The 20,847-nt window shown below is 40.4% G+C and overlaps 1 protein-coding gene across 1 annotated transcript in view; it reads left to right on the top strand.

The window, feature by feature from the left end:
* The window catches only part of LOC139442063 (adenylosuccinate synthetase-like), a 29,556-nt gene extending 12,643 nt beyond the window's left edge, over positions 1–16,913 (top strand). Inside the window, exons 6-13 of the mRNA XM_071222846.1 lie at positions 416–477; positions 597–678; positions 6,254–6,377; positions 7,881–8,035; positions 8,735–8,859; positions 9,879–9,976; positions 11,037–11,186; positions 12,567–16,913. Of these exons, the coding sequence (XP_071078947.1) occupies positions 416–477; positions 597–678; positions 6,254–6,377; positions 7,881–8,035; positions 8,735–8,859; positions 9,879–9,976; positions 11,037–11,186; positions 12,567–12,625 (855 nt within the window). The 3' untranslated portion in view covers positions 12,626–16,913. The remainder of the gene's footprint in view (positions 1–415; positions 478–596; positions 679–6,253; positions 6,378–7,880; positions 8,036–8,734; positions 8,860–9,878; positions 9,977–11,036; positions 11,187–12,566) is intronic.
* Positions 16,914–20,847: the final 3,934 nt, after the last annotated feature.

Genomic DNA, 20,847 nt, shown 5'->3' with positions numbered 1-20,847 from the left:
GAAGAGCTAACGATGCATTACAATACTTATAAGTTATGGTTCATTAGTAGATTTAAAGAGCTCATTTCAACCTTGCTTTTGTCATGCTTTGTGATGGTTTGATCTGATTTGCTGAAATTTCAAATAATCAGCAGTATAGGTGGCCCAGTTGCCAAAGGCACTGCAGTTTACTTGCAGAGTTGCAGACGTGCCACAAACGTATGATCGTGGGTTGGAGTCACTGTTGGCTCTCATGTTTTTAGTTTTTTTTGGCACCATGCCTGTGGAAAATGTCCTGCATCACTTTGGCTTTCTCCCACATCAAGATGACACGCTGTGATGTAATGGATGTGTTGTTTAAAGCGGTTTTAAATCAAACTTACTCACACTTACGTTTGAAACACATGTATAAATATTGTCTGTGTTTTGTTCACAGGCCACAAGGAATGGACTCCGCGTGTGCGACTTGATGGGCGAATTTGAAACCTTCTCAGAAAAGTAAGTTGCCGCCATTGTGCAGACTGTATTTTCACACTGCACAAGTTGGGACGTTCACTTGCGATTCCCTTGACATTTAAAATTTTGCCATGGAAACGATATTATATATTTGATTCCAGATTCCGTAATCTGGTGGAGCATCATAAGCGCCTCTGTCCCGACCTTGATGTGGACGCTGATGCCGAATTAAGCAAGTATAAAGTAAGTTGTGCCTGGCCACAGTTGTCTCCCCTTTGTTGACGTGCCAAGTCAACCTTTGAACTTCCGACCATTGTATCGTGTCTATTATCACCTGTTGTATGTTGTGTGTTTTGATATATACTGGAACTTGAAGAAACAGTGAGACCGACTGTGTCGACTACCATGGATCAAGATTTCCATATTAGGTCCAGTCTTGTGTGATGTCCTGTACACTTGACCCTCGAAAATGACTTTATCATCGCAGACTTGTGTTCCTCAGTCCAATCAACGTTGGTCATGGGTTTGGCTATAACCCCAAAATGTCATCTCTTTGCCTGTTCCCAAGAGTTTGACATTGTTGTAGATGCCCAAAACCTGTTCCCGACTTTCACATTGTGGTAGATGCCCAAGACCTGTTCCTGAGAGTTTCACATTGTGGTAGATGCCCATGACCTTTTCCCGTGAGTTTCACATTGTGGTAGATGCCCAAAATCTGTTCCCGTGAGTTTCACATTGTGGTAGATTCCCAAGATCTGTTCCCGTGAGTTTCACATTGTGGTAGATGCCCAAGATCTGTTCCTGAGAGTTTCACATTGTGGTAGATGCCCAAGACCTGTTCCCGAGAGTTTGACATTGTGGTAGATGCCCAAGATCTGTTCCCGAGAGTTTCATGTGTTGTAGATGCCCAAGATCTGTTCCCGTGAGTTTCACATTGTGTTAGATGCCCAAGACCTGTTCCCGAGAGTTTGACATTGTGGTAGATGCCCAAGATCTGTTCCCGAGAGTTTCACGTTGTTGTAGAAGTCCAAGATCTGTTCCCGTGAGTTTCACATTGTTGTACATGCCCAAGACCTGTTCCCGAGAGTTTCACATTGTGGTAGATGCCCATGAGCTGTTCCCGTGAGTTTCACATTGTGGCAGATGCCCAAGACCTGTTCCCGAGAGTTTCACATTGTGGTAGATGCCCAAGACCTGTTCCCATGAGTTTCACATTGTGGTAGATTCCCAAGATCTGTTCCCGTGAGTTTCACATTGTGTTAGATGCCCAAAACCTGTTCCTGTGAGTTTCACATTGTGGTAAATGCCCAAGATCTGTTCCCGTGAGTTTGACATTGTGGTAGATGCCAAAGACGTGTTCCCGAGAGTTTCACATTGTGGTAGATGCCCATGACCTGTTCCCGAAAATTTCACATTGTGGTAGATACCCAAGACCTGTTCCTGAGAGTTTCACATTGTGTTAGATGCCCAAGACCTGTTCCCGTGAAATTCCATTCTGGTAGATACCCAAGTCCTGTCCCTGTGAGTTTCACATTGTGTTAGATGCCCAAGACCTGTTCCTGTGAGTTTCACATTGTGTTAGATGCCCAAGACCTGTTCCTGTGAGTTTCACATTGTGTAAGATGCCAATGATGTGTTCCCGTGAGTTTCACATTGTGGTAGATGCCCAAGTCCTGTTCCTGAGAGTTTCACATCGTGTTAGATGCCCAAGTCCTGTTCCTGAGAGTTTCACATTGTTGTAGATGCCCAAGTCCTGGTCCTGAGAGTTTCACATTGTGTTAGATGCCCAAGTCCTATTCCTGAGAGTTTCACATTGTTGTAGATGCCCAAGATCTGTTCCCGAGAGTTTCACATTGTGATAGATACCCAAGTCCTGTTCCCGAGAGTTTCACATTGTGGTAGATGCTCAAGACCTGTTCCCGTGAGTTTCACATTGTGTTAGATGCCCAAGTCCTGTTCCCGAGAGTTTCACATTGTGGTAGATGCTCAAGACCTGTTCCTGAGAGTTTCACATTGTGTTAGATGCCAAAGACGTGTTCCCGTGAGTTTCACATTGTGGTAGATGCCCAAGTCCTGTTCCTGAGAGTTTCACATTGTGTTAGATGCCCATGACCTGTTCCTGAGAGTTTCACATTGTGTTAGATGCCCAAGTTCTGTTCCCATGAGTTTCACATTGTTGTAGATATCCAAGATCTGTTTCCGTGAGTTTCACATTGTGGCAGATGCTCAAGATCTGTTCCCGAGTGTTTGGCATTGTGGTGTATGCCCAAGACCTGTTCCCGAGAGTTTGACATTGTGTTAGATGCCCAAGTCCTGTTCCTGGGAGTTTCACATTGTGGTAAATACCCAAGACCTGTTCCTGAGAGTTTCACATTGTGGTAGATGCCCAAGACCTGTTCCCGTGAATTTCACATTTTGGTAGATGCCCAAGACCTGTTCCTGTGAGTTTCACATTGTGTAAGATGCCAAAGACGTGTTCCCGTGAGTTTCACATTGTGGTAGATGCCAAAGACGTGTTCCCGAGAGTTTCACATTGTGGTAAATGCCCAAGATCTGTTCCTGTGAGTTTCACATTGTGGTAGATGCCAAAGACGTGTTCCCGAGAGTTTCACATTGTGGTAGATGCCCAAGATCTGTCCCTGTGAGTTTCACATTGTGGTAGATGCCAAAGACCTGTTCCTGTGAATTTCACATTTGTGGTAGATACCCAAGACCTGTCCCTGTGAGTTTCACGTTGTGTTAGATGCCCAAGACCTGTTCCTGTGAGTTTCACATTGTGGTAGATGCCCAAGCGCGTTCCCGAGAGTTTCACATTGTGGTAGATACCCAAGACCTGCATCATATTGTAGTTTCCTCCAAATTAAGTGCTGTACCATAACAGAAATATTTATATCGAAGTGACATTCAGCCCAGCTCAGTTGCTCTTTGTTTCCAAAAAGATTCCTTTGCCACACTTCCCTGTCATGGAATTTGCTGTTTTTGTACCATTAAACAAATGACATTTGATGTCTATTTCAGGTGTCCTCCAGCAAAAAGCTGTGTAAAACCACTAAATATTTATGTCTACATGTACCAAGTGCATCTAAAAGAACACAAATTTGTCTCTTACTTGTCCACACAACAACAATGTTGGAACCAACTCCGTTCCTCTTAAGTTTTATTTACCATATGGTCCATAAGTAGTTGCTATATATGTGTAATTCATCACACAGTGATCAGAGATCTGAGATTGTTCTTATTTAGATCAGCTTATGCATCTGTGTTTGAACTTTGTTAAATTTATGAGACGAGGGTACAAACTGGTTTTGTCTGGTCCAACTAGCTTTTCATGTCAACATGTATCTGGGGCAAATTAAGTCAAGTTCCTTATATCGAGCCCTGTTATGTTTACAGAAGGTAGGATTAATGTACTGAGATAACAATATAGCGAGGAACCCCATGGGATCAGTGGGAGAGAATCTAGTTAGGAACAGTGAACGTAGAGTGATGGGTGTTATAACAAAGAGCTGACTAGGTCAACAATATGACAGCAAAATAATCATGGCGTCCAATGCGAGCAGTGATTGGTTACAGCACACAACATTAATCTGACCTTGTGGGAACATATCCAGAGCTCCAGATAAGCTGGGTATCTGCGTAAAATACGCATCAGACATGCAGAAATACGCAGTAAAATAAAATCCAAGCGTATCAAATATGCAACGAACATTACAGATACGCTACAAAAATAAAACTTGTGCATATCATCAAACTATTGGCGTATATTCGATTAGCAAATCAGCAACTTATTTTGAAATTATAACCAGGCATTCCGTCAAAACTCCACGATGACAGTTACATCATGATCATTTGCCATCACACCTTCTTGTGGAAGTATCGTGGTATTTTTGAGTCCTATAAAGCTCTCGAACCCACACGACACCAGTTTGCAGGGACCTGATGAATAGTGTTTTTAAATATTTTACTTTAATACCCACATGTGTAAAAACTAGTGGGTAACAGAAATTTGAATACCCAGATAGAATTACTGATACCCAATGGTTTTAAAATGCATGGGTAAAATACCCACAACACCAAAAGCTTATCTGGAGCTCTGATATCTGTATATATATATATTAACTCAAAACGCTTCTTAGTATTCAAGTGATTAGGGGTAACTTCTGAATGCCTCTCAAAGACTTTACTCTTCATTTGTTGAAGGAGAAGACGGAATGGGATTGGGTGGTTTCAGTGTGTGACCTTGCTTATTGTGTAATGTCATATACCGACAGTAGACTGTTATTCATGCTATCAACCACTGGTTAAAACAACTTGTCACTCATTCACTAATTCACACACTCAGATTTGGTGACCGGACATGTACTGGTAGTAGTGTTTTCAGGTTTTGCTTGATGTGAATAAGAGCCTTCAATTTTTTTAATATCAAGGTATCACTTGTGTTGTTTAGAAAACATGGTTACAACCTCTATCCATATAGTTTCAAAAATTATCTTTGTATCTTGGGTGAAGATGGTATTTATGGATGAAAAAGGATGAAAAGTTGTTTTCAAGGTTCAGTCACTGTCACATCTACTTGTTCCATCTACCAGCTGGTGTATAGTAACTTTGGGAAACTCATCTCTCTTTGTCAATCAATAAAATATCTACAGTGCCTCCAAATATTACACTGAAGTTGTGATTTTTTCGACATGTTCCCTTTAATATAATCTGAAGCTTTTTCTTGAATGAGTGCATTTGGTATGTCGGTGAGATGCTGCGGAATCATGCCAGTCATTGTTGGGTTTAGTTAGAAACTGCATGTATTTTCCCTAACCTTATACAACTCATATCTTCAAGGATTGATTTTGCTGCAAAGCCTTTTTTTTCTGCAGGTAATAGGTCACTGCACATTCCTCAAGTGTGTCCATTTTCCATAGCAACAGTGTCACAGTGAAACAATTTGCTGAAGTGACTCAAGTTTTTTGTGGATATACCTCTGACATCTTGTGATGGCCACAACAAAGATGTAACCATTACACAATGTCTTCTATGTGAGGCTTAAAATGTATCAATCAACCCTCACATGTGCAGAAGCATCTTGGATTCCTATTACATACATACAGTGACTTGGACTGTATTCAACACTGTGCATACCACTGCATCGTGAACATAAAATTCCCGGACATTTTTCAATGATTTTCTTCCGTTAGGCCACACTTATTGAATTTATTTTTCACAGATTTATTCCAGCTTTTCCACACGAGGTTGGTCAAAATGAAAATAAAAATGAAAAAAAATATCTAGATCTATGTCAATCATTGATTATTTATTTATAGTCATTCTGCCATGGAGTAAAAACTGCAGCTGGCTTCTTGAATCACTGCGTTATTTAGACATTGAATTTATATATAATATTTTTTATTGTATAAGAGGTCTATATTATGAGCAGGAGACATAATACAAATAAATATTTTAATGTTTATTTTTTTTCTTGGACCGTGAAATGAAAAAAATAATAAATGCGTGGCTTTGCAGTGTTCTTTTGTTCAGATTTTATAATTTGTTCGTCTGCATATTTTTTATAGGAACATCACTGTCAGGATTAATTTGGTTTCACTGTGTGTATATATATACCTATATGTATGTATAGGTCACAATTGCAAATGGCACTTGGTTTGAATGTATTACGACTAAACTGGTCAATGCAGTGATCAGCAGGGATATTAGCAACATCTGAACCTCCTCCATTAGAGCTGATTGAGTTTATTAATGTAACTTGCTGTTTGCAGGCAAACCTGACATTGTGGTGTAGATTTCAAATGGTGCTATTTTGTTTCAGGAGCTACGAGAAAAGATTCGACCAATGGTCACCGATACAATCTACTACTTGAACAAATGTCTGAAGGAGGGGAAGAATGTGTTGATAGAAGGAGCCCAGTCTACTATTCTGGATATAGACTTTGGTATGTTCATGTCTTGTCTTTCATTACATTGACCTTGGTGACAGAACAGTCAGGCTTTGTTGGTCTTGGGTTTGAATTCCATTTTCCCCGATCACTATCCTTAAAAAGGTTTGCACATGCCTTGAAAATGCCTGGAATTGATTATTAATTTGAAAATCTAGAAATGACATGGATGGAAAGTCATGAAAATGTTTAGGCAGGCATTGAATCATTTGTCGTGTGAACATATTTTGAAAATATGAAACCCTGGAGAAAAGAATGTTACTTTTGTCAACACAATAAGTAAACAGTCAAGGCCTTAGAGTTACCTCCCTTCTTTGATCAGCAGGGGATGATAACTCTGTTTTCTTGTTATCAATCATTTGTCAGCACCATACCCCTGCTCTTGGGTTTCACCACCCTAGTAAACCTGCATCACTTCGGGCTCTCCTCCCTCAAGCTGATTAGACATGGTACATCGGAGATGTTGTTCGAAGCAGTAGTAAAGCCCAACTCACTCACTACTAAAAAACATACATTCCTTATGTGTTAATGTATGATGTTATATATATGACTTCATGATTAGAATAGGTCCCCAGCAACCTACACTAGTTGTAAAGTTGGTTGGTTTGTTGTTTTATGCCGCACTCAGCAATATTCTAGCTATGTGACCGCGGTTTAGTAAAAAATTAGCCTGGACCAGACAATCAAGTGATCGACATCATGAGCATCAATCCACAAAATTGAGATCGATGACATGCTTCAACCAAGTCAGCGAGTCTGACCACCCGATCCCGTCATTCGCCTCTTACGACAAGCATAGTCGCCTTTTACGGCAGGCATGGGTTGCTTAAGACCTATTCTCCCTCAGATCTTCGCGGGTCACAAGTTGTAAAGAGGCAACCCAATCACAGAATTGTCTAGTCCAGACTTAGTTATTTACGGGCCGCCGTCACATAGTTGGAATACTGCTTGTGTGGGGCGATATACAATCAAAAGTTCATGATGAGCTTCTTGTATCAATTAATCCTGTGGAGTAACTGATGACTGACTGCATGTCATTGTGACCTGATAGTGCATTGCTAGTCACTGGTTTGGTTGGTCCAGACTCAATTATTTACAGGCTGTCGTGATAAAGCTGGAGAACTGCTGTGGCTTTCAACGTCATGGACTCCCTCCCCCTCCCAAGGCAGAATGTCCTAAGGGATCAAATGTTGGAGAAGCCATTTCTGACTAAGTTACAACATGTGGCCTAACTGGTTATGTGTCACTCACCCAGCACTGTGGATCATTAATCATGCTATCAACCACTTGTTTGTCTTGTCCAGACATGATTACGTGATATATTGCTGACCCTGGCAATAAACTACACTCACTCGCTAACTCTACATCTGTTGCTGTCTTGTAGGGTTGTACCCATGCGGATGATGTCCCGACATAATTACATGAAATACATGGAATATTGGTGACCCTGGCAATAAACTTCATTCACTCACTAACTCTACATCTGTTGCTGTCTTGTAGGGTTGTACCCATACGTGACCTCGTCCAACTGCAGCGTGGGTGGCGTGTGTACAGGCCTCGGGATCCCACCCCGCAATGTGGGGAAGGTGTTCGGCGTGGTCAAGGCGTACCTCACCCGGGTAGGCACAGGGGGCTTCCCCACAGAGCTCAAGGAGGTAGGTTCTTGTCACTGAAGGTATGCCTTGAATAAATCCACTGAAGTGAGGCTCAGCTCACGTACCCCACAAAGCTATGATCCCACGATATTGTAGATATTTTGTAACGCCCATCGTTTCTTAGCATCAAGCATCCGCATTGAAAAGAGTGTATGTATGTGGCTGTATGTATTCTCAGGGGGTTGAATAGGTCGACTAACGAGATCGGGTGGTCAGGCTCTCTGACTTGGTTGATGCTTATCATTGTATCCCAATTACGTGGATGGATGCTCATGAGGTTAATCACTGGATTGATTGGTCTGGACTCAATTTTTTTACAGACTGCTGTCAGATAGCTGGAATATTGCTGAGTGCGGTGTTAAACAACAAACAATGTATTGATGGAGGAACGTAATGTGCATTGAAGTATTGACGATGAAGTGTGTTGCTTGTTGATGCCACTAATGAGAGTCTGCTGTTGGGACCAGGATGATGACAGTCACCTGGAACATTGCGTTCTCCAGGAATGGATTGTTGGTCATGCTATTGACCATTGGAAGGGGGGGCTGGGTGGTTAGGCTTTGTATACAGGGCAAGACAAGGATACCAGTATCCCATGTGACATTTGTTAGGTTCAGATCGTTGCAATGTGTTCATTGTTTGTCATCGTAAACCCGACAGTTGGAGTGTGATTATTGAATTTCGTACATATCTGTTCAGGAAAAAGGGAAATTGTTGTTGGACCGAGGCCACGAGTACGGTGTGACAACTGGCCGACCGAGGCGGTGTGGATGGCTGGACGCTGTCATGCTGAGATACTCCAACATCATCAACGGCTTCACAGCGTGAGTGTCAACAATTACATACTTCCTCAGGGGCGGTCGGGGAGCCTAGTGGTTAAAGCGTTCGCTTGTCACGCCGAAGACCCGGGTTCGATTCCCGACATGGGTACAGTGTGTGAAGCCCATTTCTGGTGTCCCCCGCCGTGATATTGCTGGAATAAGCGGCGGAAAACCATACTCACTCACTCACTCACTCACATACTTCCCCAGAGTCCAGGCTGAAAAAGGTCCCCAGTTCTTGTGGGATGGTTAGGTCAGCAGGATGGGATGAATTCCAGGTTCACCCAACGTTTGATTCTTCATGATAACATTGGTATATGTCCTATATAACACAAATTTGGAAAGTTTTGAGAACGGACAGTTTTCTCTCACTTTGAGTTTGTTAACATGGTTGACTTATATTAGTATTAATGAAATAAATTCCAGATTAATGAAAACATTTATTTGCCATTTAAATGAAAAAAAATAGTAATTTAATTTTCCTCTTTACTCTTTACTGTGCTCATCATGCATACCAACAATACAGTTTAGAAAATACCTATGTTTCCTTTTATTTAAACCGACCACCTCCGTGGAGAACGGAAGGTCGGGGGTTTGGCTGTGTCTGAGTGGGGTATTTATGTTAAACTGCGGCATGGTATCTCAGTAGGCTAGTCACTATAAACTTGGCATTAGTCCGAAAAAGTACAAGTGCTACACACACACGCGCATGCACGTCACTATATAAGTGCAATATTCTTGAGCGGAATGAGTTACACCCATTTCACCTTACCTTATATTTTTACCCCAAATCCCAATGGTTTTGATTACCAACATACCCCCACCCCACATCCCTGCTCCCCCACACACCCACACACAACCACACACACATACCCTGACACACACCCATACCCTCACACACACACACACACACACACACACACACACACACACACACACACACACACACACACATTTGATATATGGTGATATATGTTCAAGAAAACACATTTTTGTTCTTACATGGTAATATTTCATTGCAGAGTTGCAGTTACAAAATTAGACATTCTGGATGTGTTCGATGAGATCAAGATCGGAATTGCGTATTACATTGACGGAAAGAAACTGGATACCTTTCCGGGTAAGACTATTAATAACGAGATTTTCAGCGTAATTTGGTCTTTAGGTTGAGAATACAGTCCATGATTATTTACCCGGATGGTACAGTTATCATGGAAATTGTCAACATTGACTCACTCTTCCAAGAGATAGAATGCATTATAAGAACTTTCACAATCCATAAAGTCAAAGAAATTCATAATGGGGAGACCAAGATTAGAATGGGTGCCCAGCACTCTATGGCTTGTAAGATGGATCAGGTGGCCAGACTCCTAGTATTCACTTATCCCTTAGGGGCAGTAGAGTAGCCTGGTGTTTAAAGAGTTTTCTCTTTATGAAGAGGCTCCAGCCTAACCGTGATGTTGTGGGACCATTGCTTAAAGCAGCATCAAACCATAGTCACTCACTCACATAGCCCTTGGAGATTCCCCTATAACATCAGCCATTTGTCAGAGCCGACAAAAGCGACTTCAGGGGTCAGACTTGGTGACTCGGTTGATTGCGTAGTACGCTGACAGTGTGGGGACATTGTTCATAATATCAACCTTAGTTTTTCTGGCTTTACCAGAGCTACAGATATGCTGCGTATTTGCGTAAAATACCCCCCAAAACTATTCAAAACCCAATTACTTTCAATTAACTTGCGTACAGAAATGCATGCATTAAATGGTAAAACTCAGTTGTTTGAAAACAGCACGCATAAATATCCATTGAATTTTTTTCAGCATGCGTACAACAGCTAATTTCCAAAACACAGTTACGAGCTAATTTACTTTCCAAGTCAAGCCTATATTTAGAACCATTCATTATATTACATCTAAAACATTATTTCATTATTTTTTTTTAAATCTGAAAATGTTTACACATTTTGGGAAGAACCCAATAGAGTGATGAATAGAGGAGTGAAAAAATATTAGTTACCCAAGTAATATCACAAATAAAATAGAAACCTTTGAGTAAAAACTCAACTGCTCAAAAAGTTATCTGGAGCTCTGCTACTTAATATGCTGCAAATGTTATACTACAATTGTTCAGTACTGTTGCACACTAATGTATGTAAATGGTATGCCTTGTGTCCCCAGCATCTGATGAAGATCTACTGAAAGTTGAGGTGGAGTATGTCACTCTACCAGGGTGGAAGTCCAACACGGAAAACATCCGCACACTTGCAGACCTCCCTAAGAACGCCCTCAATTATGTCCGCAAGATAGAAGAGCTGGTTGAAATCCCAGGTAATTACTGTTGTGATGATCCTCCATTGGGGACAGAGTAGCTGTACTATCCATAACAGGATGTTGACAGTTGCAGGAACATTGATACAAGATGGCTCAGGTTGCAGAATGTGTGTATGTGTCCATTATTATTTTAATGGAAATCATTCACTCACTCGTAGACTGTCTGTGAAACAACAATCACTCACATGCAAGACTGTCTATATAACAACATTCACTCACTTGAAAGACTGTCTATAAAACAGCATTCACTTTCTTGCAGACTGTCTATAAAACAACATTCACTCACTTGCACGATTGTCTTTAAAACAGCATTCACTCCCTTGTAAAACTGTCTGGTAAAACACATCTTCCCAAGGCAAGGGAGTTAACTGACTGTAAAAGTCGAGTTTCCACCCTTGCCGGAACTAGGTTGGAATTATTGAGTTATGTTTTGGCTGGACTAACGAGTCTTTGCATAGTCCAATCAAAATTGCGTAACAAAATCAGCATCCTGTTCATAAATTGGCGTGCAGATTTCGGTCGATTGCAGGATTTGCAAAGCATGTGTACTGCTCTCCAAATCTTTTCATGTTTTAATCAAGGTGCCACGTGATTTGATGCACTTCGCGAAGTAAGTCCTGTTATATTACAGAAATAGATCTTGATTGTTGATCAGCTTGTCTTCACTGGGCGCCACCATTTTGTTTGAACAAATGCAAGTGACATCAGAGGTGGAATCTGATTGTTCAATAGGAGGGAATTAGAAGGGAGATGACGATCAAACCCAGAAATTGACTTGGTTGATGCATGTCATCGTACCCCAATTGTTTAGATCAATGCTCATGATGTCAATCACTGGATTGTCAGGTCAAGACTCGATTATTTACAGACCGCCTTCATATAGCTGGAATATTGCCGAGTGCAGCGTTAAACAGCAAACAAACAAACAACCATTTAGTCAATGGTCAAAATGTCTTGAAATGTGAAGCATTTGAATCAAGGGACCAACTCAGCAGCTAACATTATGACGAGGACCCTTTGACTTTCATTCAAATATTTCTTATTTCACAGATTTAAAGTATATGCATGAGCTAAAACAAAGATAATAATAATACAAAAATTGTTATGTTGCCTAATAAATGCTCTCGATATAACCCTTTTCTGGTATCCTCCACCGTGATATTGCTGAAATATTGCGTAAAATCATACATACTCACTATCGATATGAAGTGTGAGCAAGAGATGTGAAATATGTATGCCTTTCAAACAAACCTCTTTTTCATTTTCCAAAATTTTAGGCAGGCTCATCTGTTTCAGAAGTAATATCAATTTTGGTAAATGCAGGAGAATGGTTACCATGGGTACATATCTATATTAATCTTCCTCCTTTTGTTCCAGTTTGGTGGATTGGCGTAGGCAAAGATCGAGAGTCCATCATCGAGCTTCGAGGTCAATGACATCTACAATGTGTACATATCTGAATCTTCTGTTACTGCTGACCGAGCCACGTGTGGATGGATGCCATGCTCGACCTTCACCATCTTATCTTCGTATGCGATGGATGATTTGCTTTGTCATGTATAAACGTGACCGATTTTATGTGCATTTGAGAGATATTTTATAGTAGAGGTCATTAATTTTGAGTGGGATAATATTGAAAGGTTTAAATATATATGTATGTTGCATTTAATGATTTTTAAAGTCCTTCACAGAGTTCTCAAAGAGCTTGGGATTTTTTTCTAAATATTCATCTTGCTGTGGGTGGTTCCTCATGGGTTTGATCCTTTACTTAGTGAGACGAGGCCTTTTCTGTTACAATAACCATGTAAATGTAATATCTAAAACCATTTCTTGTACTTACACTACTCCTCACCACTATGTTCCCCTTTTCCATAGTACAGTTCTGCTGGAGTAGCATAGTATGATTGAGGAATTATAACAGAATGATTGAGAAATTATCACTGAATGATTGAGGAATTACCACAGAATGATTGAGGAATTACACAGCACATTTGTAGAATTACTGTACTATACCGGTTTGGTTCTGCAAAACATTATCACTGATTATGTGGAATAGTCTGCGCCAAGAAAAGTGGTAACTACTTCTGAGCAGTAGTGTATTGCTCCTACCAACAGAGAGTGTACCATATACAAGATGCCTGTCTTTAGGGAAGAATCATGCCTGTCTTGAGGAAAGGTCGCTATATGGCTGAAATAATGGCAATGCAACGTTAAATTTTAACTCACTCACTCACTCACTTTAGGAAAGAATTAGGTTATTTGGCATAATAAGGATGACTGTTTTCAAATTCAATTAGCATGAATGATTGCTCTTGCTAACAACCGCTGGTTGATGGTCATGATTCAGTGATTCAATGATTCAGTGATTCAGTGACCCCTCCCGGGCACTGTACCTCATAACGGGAAGCAGCTGGTCACAATGTTATGTTCACCAAATGTGAGATAAACATGAATCGGTGATCTTTCACTATTTCCATGTTCTGACTTACAAAGGGCCATTATTGTTGCTGAAATGTTAACTAACACACAAAAACCTATTCATTCATACTATTACCTGTAATGTTCAGTATTGATCGCCACAACAATCGTTATCCTTTCACTATGCAGGGCTCGATTTAACTATTTTAAACATGCATCAGTGCAACCTATTATTGAAAAATGCAACCTATTATTAATGTACTTGCAGCAAGTGCATGACACAAATTAATATGCGTCTGACTAGCCCTTAATTATTCACACAACATTAATCTTTGAACACAATACCTCTAAGCTATAGTTACCATACCATATCACCAATCCCAGTGTTATGTGTAATTAGTCATGCTTTCTTGAGCTTGATGTCATCAAACTGTGGGTACTTTAAGATTATGTGTACATGCCCATAATACTAACAGCATTACGTCATTATTTGACTGTCAGTGGCACCAGACTGGCCTGTGTTCCAACTTATAAACCATGGTGCAACCTGTCTAGTGCAGCTAGGTTTTCATGTCAATATGAGTGAGTGAGTTGGGTTTAAGGCCGCTTTTGACAGTATTCCAGTTATATCGCGGCGTGTCAGCTTAATGTGGGAGGAAAGCCCGAAGTGATGCAGGTCTCAGACGTTTACCACTTCGGTGAAACACACGAGCACAGGTATGGTGCTGACAAACCTAGAAACATAATCGGGGCGAACTGGGATTCAAACCCACAATCATAGGTTTCTGGCGTGGCCAAGGGACGCAACTCTGCACAGCGAATCACAGCGCCTTAGACGACTGGGCCACCCGTGCCCCCCATGTCAATATGAACCTGGTGCACGTTAATCCAGTTCCTTAAATCGAGCCCTCCATGGACCCAGTCATCTACATAACTTGGGGCATTCCTCCCATATCAAGCTGACATGCCTTAAATGTGACAGAAATACTGTTCAAGCAGTGTTAAATCAAAACTCCAGGTGGAAAATGCCATAGATAGTCAGCAAATAGTCTTTTCCCATGGGATTCAGTACAGTACAGCAAGAAAACATACAGTTTCAGTGATTGGAGCAAATTTGATCTTTTTCTTGAAGGTGGGATGAGCATGTTTGAGAAGTAGTGCTTACAGTGTAGTGTTCACGACATGCAAACAGTAGTTTTTTAATGAGATGACATCTTAGCTGTACATACCTTGACTTTTAATTGCTCTGTAGCAGTGGAATCTGGACTGATAATTAGCCAGACTATTAGCTGTGTACTCGGGGCCCCATATTGGTGAATTGTATCAGTCATTTTGTAATGGAGCTTTCTTTCTTTTTGGTAACAGAAGAAAATCATAGCCATGGTAACATATATTTTCCTCTTCATTGAATTTACTGTGGTCTTTAAGGATAGATCTGAAAACTTCAACCAGGTTTCCGTACCTGTCACGGATGAGTGTTCATAAATGCTTTTAAGTCAAATCTTGCCACCATTGACTTCTTCTAAGATAATGAAATTTGAAACTTGTGACTTGTGATTATATTGTTGTTTATGTTACAATTTTACTGCCAAGTTCATTAAGTAAAAAATTACATATGTCAATGGGATCACTGGATTCTTTCATATTACCATAGTTAATCTTAGTCAAATTAGTAACATGAAATACATCCAGTCTGTGTTTTTACACTTTTGATTTTCCTTATTAAAAACATCTATGAAAAATTAGATCAAAATTATTGCCAGGATAGAGTATATGGTCTGGTTTTTTTACGGTTAAAAAACCTGACGATATCATCTTTAAAACAAGTCTGCGAACTATGTTTACCAACAAGGATTGACATCTCAGTTATTTGAGAATGTTTGGTTTGTTCAAAATGTAGAACACCAGACACTAGTAACACTGTCCAATGAACACCATTCTAATAATATTGTGCAGTGATTTGCCATTATTTGTATAAGAAGATATCAGAAATTCATTTCTCTGACGTGACCTCTTTCAATATATCTTGTCTAATTTACTTCATATTGGAGCCAATTTTGATAGTTGTAAGACACCAATAAATTTGGATTTATTTTCACACAAATATTGACTTGTGTCTTTTTATTTGGCATTAGAGTAGGAAGTAGAACTGCATCCCTTGTTAATTTGTCTTAGATCTTCAAGGGACATTATGTACTTTGGTGTCAAGGTATTTTATATGTTGGTGTCAATGCATCATGCACTTTGGTGTCAAGGTATTTTATATGTTGGTGTCAATGCATCATGCACTTTGGTGTCAAGGTATTTTATATGTTGGTGTCAATGCATCATGCACTTTGGTGTCAAGGTATTTTATATGTTGGTGTCAATGCATCATGCACTTTGGTGTCAAGGTATTTTATATGTTGGTGTCAATGCATCATGCACTCTGGTGTCAAGGTATTTTATATGTTGGTGTCAAGGCAATAGGACCTTTGGCGTCAAGGCATTATAAACATTGGCGTCAATGCATTATGTCCTTGGTGTCAAGGCATTACATTCTTAGGTGTCATGGCTTTATAAACTTTGGTGTCATGGCATTATAAACTTTAGCATCAAGGCATTATAAACTTTGGCGTCAAGCATTATGTCCTTTGGTGTCAAGGCATTACATTCTTTGGTGTCATTGCATTATAATCTTTGGCTTCAAGACATTATGTATGTTTATGTCAAGGCATTATTAACTTTGGTGTCAAGGCATTATATATGCTGGTGTCAAGGCATTATGTACTTTGGTTTCAAAGCATTATGAACTTTGGCTTCAAGGCATTATATATGCTGGCGTCAAGGCACTATGAACTTTGGCATCCATGCATTGCATACTCTGGTGTCAAGGCAAGAAGACCTTTGGCTTCAGGGCATTAGAAACTTTGTTGTTAAGACATAATATAAACTTTGGTGTCGAGAAATTGTATACTTTTATGTGCAGGTGGCCTAGTCATCTAAGGCACTGGAATTTGGAGTGCAAAGTTGCATGCATTAGTCATGCGAGAAACATAGGACTGTAGGCTCAAATTCCAGATTCACCCTGGTTTGTGAGCATCGAACATGTGCTTGTGGGTTTCACCAGGTTTTAAATGTCAAAGAGCAGCATCAAGTCAGGCTTTCCTCTCAGATTATGTAGATATGCCATGCTATGGCTGAAATACTGTTACAAGCAGGGTATGGGGACAGGGCTAGGATAAGATACCCAAGGGACAACTAATGAATTCAGGTGGCTTGTTAATTTGAACTGGCACAATATATTAACCAAGGGCTTGTGAAAGAATTGATAAATGTGTCTTCAAATACAAATATTTAAGTTTGTGATTGTTCTATTTGAAGTGATCATGCAAATAATTATATTTGACTTCAGTTACAGAAGATTCATTTTCCTGCTCTCTTTTAGGAAATTTGAGTTTCATGTTCATAACGTATCCACATGCTCGACCTGTGAGTAAGTGATGTTATATTTACCATATTTTCCACTTTGAAAGTTCCTTAGTACCAAGTACACAATATGTGCATCTTCTGTCATGGCATTGTGATACATAAAACATTTGGGGGCGGTGGGATAACCTAGTGGTTACAGTCTTCGCTTGTCACACTTAATTCCCAACTATGTGAAGCCATACTCACTCGCTCAAACCATAGGTGTATTGTTACACTCTGAATTGCGGCTCTAGAATGCATGATAAACGATATATTTAGGCACCTGGAAATAAAATAGGCACCACTTTATATGTCCCTGTACAGTCGAAACCCGGTATCTCGAACCTTGCGGTCCTGATGTAACTTCGATATATCCGGAAATGTGAGATAATGCGTCATGAACATCCAGACAGATCAAGTAACAGTATTAAAGATATACAGCAATATTTGCTTACACAAGAAATAAAGAACACAACTTGTATGTGATGACAAATTTAAATGTATTTCGCTGGTGATGATTAATAACAATTGTGACAAATTATGTTCAGTGTATACGTACCTTTTTAGGCATTGCAGCAATCAGTATTTAGTCTGTCCACTGGATGAAACAACAAAATGCCACTCTTAACTCAAACTTATTAATTCACAGATTGGATATTGTGAGTACCGCATATGTTACCACCATGCATTAATCTGACCTTGATTAGCACGTTTTTATGTAACCAGAAAGTGCCATGTTTTTACTCATGTCGCCTTGCAATGTTTTATTTGTCTATAAAGATAGCCATTATAGTTGGATGAAAAGAAAAGTACATAATTGGTTGAACTGTTGGTTAAAATTGCACTGTACTTTTACAGCGAGGCTAGATGTGTGGAGAAAGGTAGTGGATACACTTCATCTTCCCGAGGCAAGAGTTAACTGACTATAAAAGTCCAGTTTCCACCCTTGCCAAACTAGGCTGGTATTATGGCGTTACATTTTGGCTGGACTAACGAGTCTATGCATAATCCAATCAAAATCGCACAACGAAATCGAAATCCGGTTCGTAAACTGTCGTGCAGACCTGCCTGTTGTATCACAGTATAGATCTTGATTATCGATCAGACCGTCTTGACTGGGCGTGGCCGTATTGTTTTAAACAAATGCAAGTGATACGTGAAGTGGAATCTGATTGGTCCATACGAGAGGCTCAGAAGGGACATAAGTCGTAATAACCACTGGTGGTGCTACGATCAAGCCCAGGAAATCCAGCCTGATTCAGCAAGGGTGGAAACTTGACTTTAAAAGTCTGTTAACCCCCTTGTCTCCGGAAGATGGATATGCAAAACTCTTACTGTGGCATTTTTTCTGCCCTTTCTGCCTCTTTCTATCATAAGGCTGTCCATGGTGTCGTGGATAGAGTGTCTACCCTGAGAGCAGAAGGTCAGGGTTCGATACCCTGGCTGCATCATACCAGGAAACAGTGTTCTTGTACTCTTGTACTGACGTTTCAGCTATTATCAGCCTGATCTTGGACATTTATGAAAATGAGATCAATCACATTGGTATATATTTCCAACTTTACCGGTTTGGGATATGTAAATACAGGGGGAGGGGGTACTTAACTATATTCCAGGTGTACAGGTACACGCCCTGGTTTGGTTACCCCTATATTGTGTATAATATGCTTAGCATCTGTTTGTGTATTGGTTGGTACTGGTAGTTTGTGTATTGATTGGAATATAAGGCATATACTGGTTTGCATCTAGTACGTGTGTATCGGGTTGATTTCTCTTTGCACTATATTGGTGTATTGGTTGGTCTAAATTGTGGGTGTGTTTGTGTGCAATGTGCATCTGCGGTAACACAGGAATCGGGGTTTGTTTCACATGATGTATTTACCCTTGGTTGCATTTGCCTGACGTGAAATATATACATATGCTTGTGTGGCATGTTGAGCATTAGCACTGTCCACTCTCCATCCATCAAGTAGTGTCAAGTCAAATAACTAACATTTGGGAAGTAATATTTGCCATGTTAAGTAACTATTCACCCTCATGGGGGATTGAAACATGCCCACTCCAGTTTGTTTGTGGCTAAACTGGATCTGGTTGTCAATTTGACTTGGTTGATTGCACACCCCTAAGGGACGTTATCGGAATATCAAACACTGGTTTCTCCGGCCCAGGCTTTTAAAGGCCACTTGGATATAGCGGGAATATGGTTGATTTCACATAAAATAACAAATATATAAATAAATTAGGTAGTCCAAATCAAACCATGGTGTGTGTGTGTGTGTTTTAATGAAAACAATCCCACTAGATAAAGAGTTTCTTTGATGATATATTTTTGAGATTCAGGATACAAATATAATCCAATAATTGGTTTTGTTGTGTGAGGTGACCTTTGGCCATGTAAAGTATTCGGTGTCTCTGAGCTGTTCACGGTTCTAATAATCTGATTGGTCAGCGTTACTGTGGCCCTTTATGGCAAGTTGTTTATATTCACATTTTTACCCTGTACATAAAGGATTTATATTTTTGGTCAGCGGAGCATAGTGTGTCTTTTATATTTTTTTTTGTGTCTGATATAAACCGATTGCCTCCTGTACCCGCCTCTGTACATACACGTGTTGTCAGTGTGGACGGGATCATGCTGAGCATCAACCAACAGTTTATTTTATTTTATCCTTGAATCCTGTGAATAAAAGTATCCTTGAATATCATGTTTGTATTTACTTCACAAGATTGCCTTTTCTGGTGTCAGTAGATCATAATGTAACTTGTGCTGTTCAGTAATATTGACTGATATGACCCTAAATAAGCCAGGGGACGCGGCTGGCCCAGTTGTATAAGCAGAGTTGCTTCCCTTGGACATGCAAGAAACCTATGATCGGGGTTTGAATCCCTGTTTGTCAGCACCGTACCAGTGCACATGGGTCTCACCCAAATTCAATGCTTGCTCTTAAAGGCGACTAAGCTTGTCGTAGGAGGCGACTAACGGGATCGGGTGGTCAGGCTCGTTGACTTGGTTTATGCATGTCAGCGTATCCCAATTGCATGGATCGATGCTCATGATATCAATCACTGGATAGGCTGGTCCAGACTCGATTATTTACAGACAGCCGTCATATACCTGGAATATTGCTGTGTGCGGCGTAAAACAAACCAACCAATTACCCACGTTGTAAACGTCCTGCACCACTTCGGGTTTTCCTCCAACATTACGTTGACACATGATATAACTGGAACACTGTTTGCATTAAGCCAAACTCACTAAATCCCTAAATATTTGAGTTTACTATTTTGTAGTGATTTGGGCATATTCAACGTAATCCGACACTGGACTCTCCTCCGTGTGGTGCCCATTATTCGGTCTTGTTAAAAATCTGTAATAATCTCTGCTTTCAACTGGTATTTGGGGGCACGGGTGGCCCAGTCGTCTAAGGCGCCGCGATTCGCTGTGCAGAGTTGCGTCCCTTGGGCACGCCAGAAACCTATGATTGTGGCTTCGAATCCCGGTTCGCCCCGATTATGTTTCTAGTTTTGTCAGCACCATACCCGTGCCCGTGGGTTTCACCGAAGTGGTAAACGTCTGAGACCTACATCACTTCGGGCTTTCCTCCCACATTAAGCTGACACGCCGTGAGATAACTGGAATAAAAGCGTCGTTAAACCCAACTCACTCACTCAACTGGTATTTTTAAAACTATGAAGATAGGTGGACCCTGTTTAAAAGACGTATCTGGAAGGATTGATGATCGAGACGAGCTACACAATCAAAGGGAAAACTATAATTTTATTATCAAGG

This window comes from Haliotis cracherodii, unplaced genomic scaffold, assembly GCF_022045235.1.
Source record: "Haliotis cracherodii isolate W230 unplaced genomic scaffold, xgHalCrac1.p SCAF_5, whole genome shotgun sequence".
Lineage (NCBI taxonomy): Eukaryota > Metazoa > Mollusca > Gastropoda > Lepetellida > Haliotidae > Haliotis > Haliotis cracherodii.
Note: the sequence above shows the minus strand (reverse complement) of the source record. Positions and strands in the feature narration are given on the sequence as shown.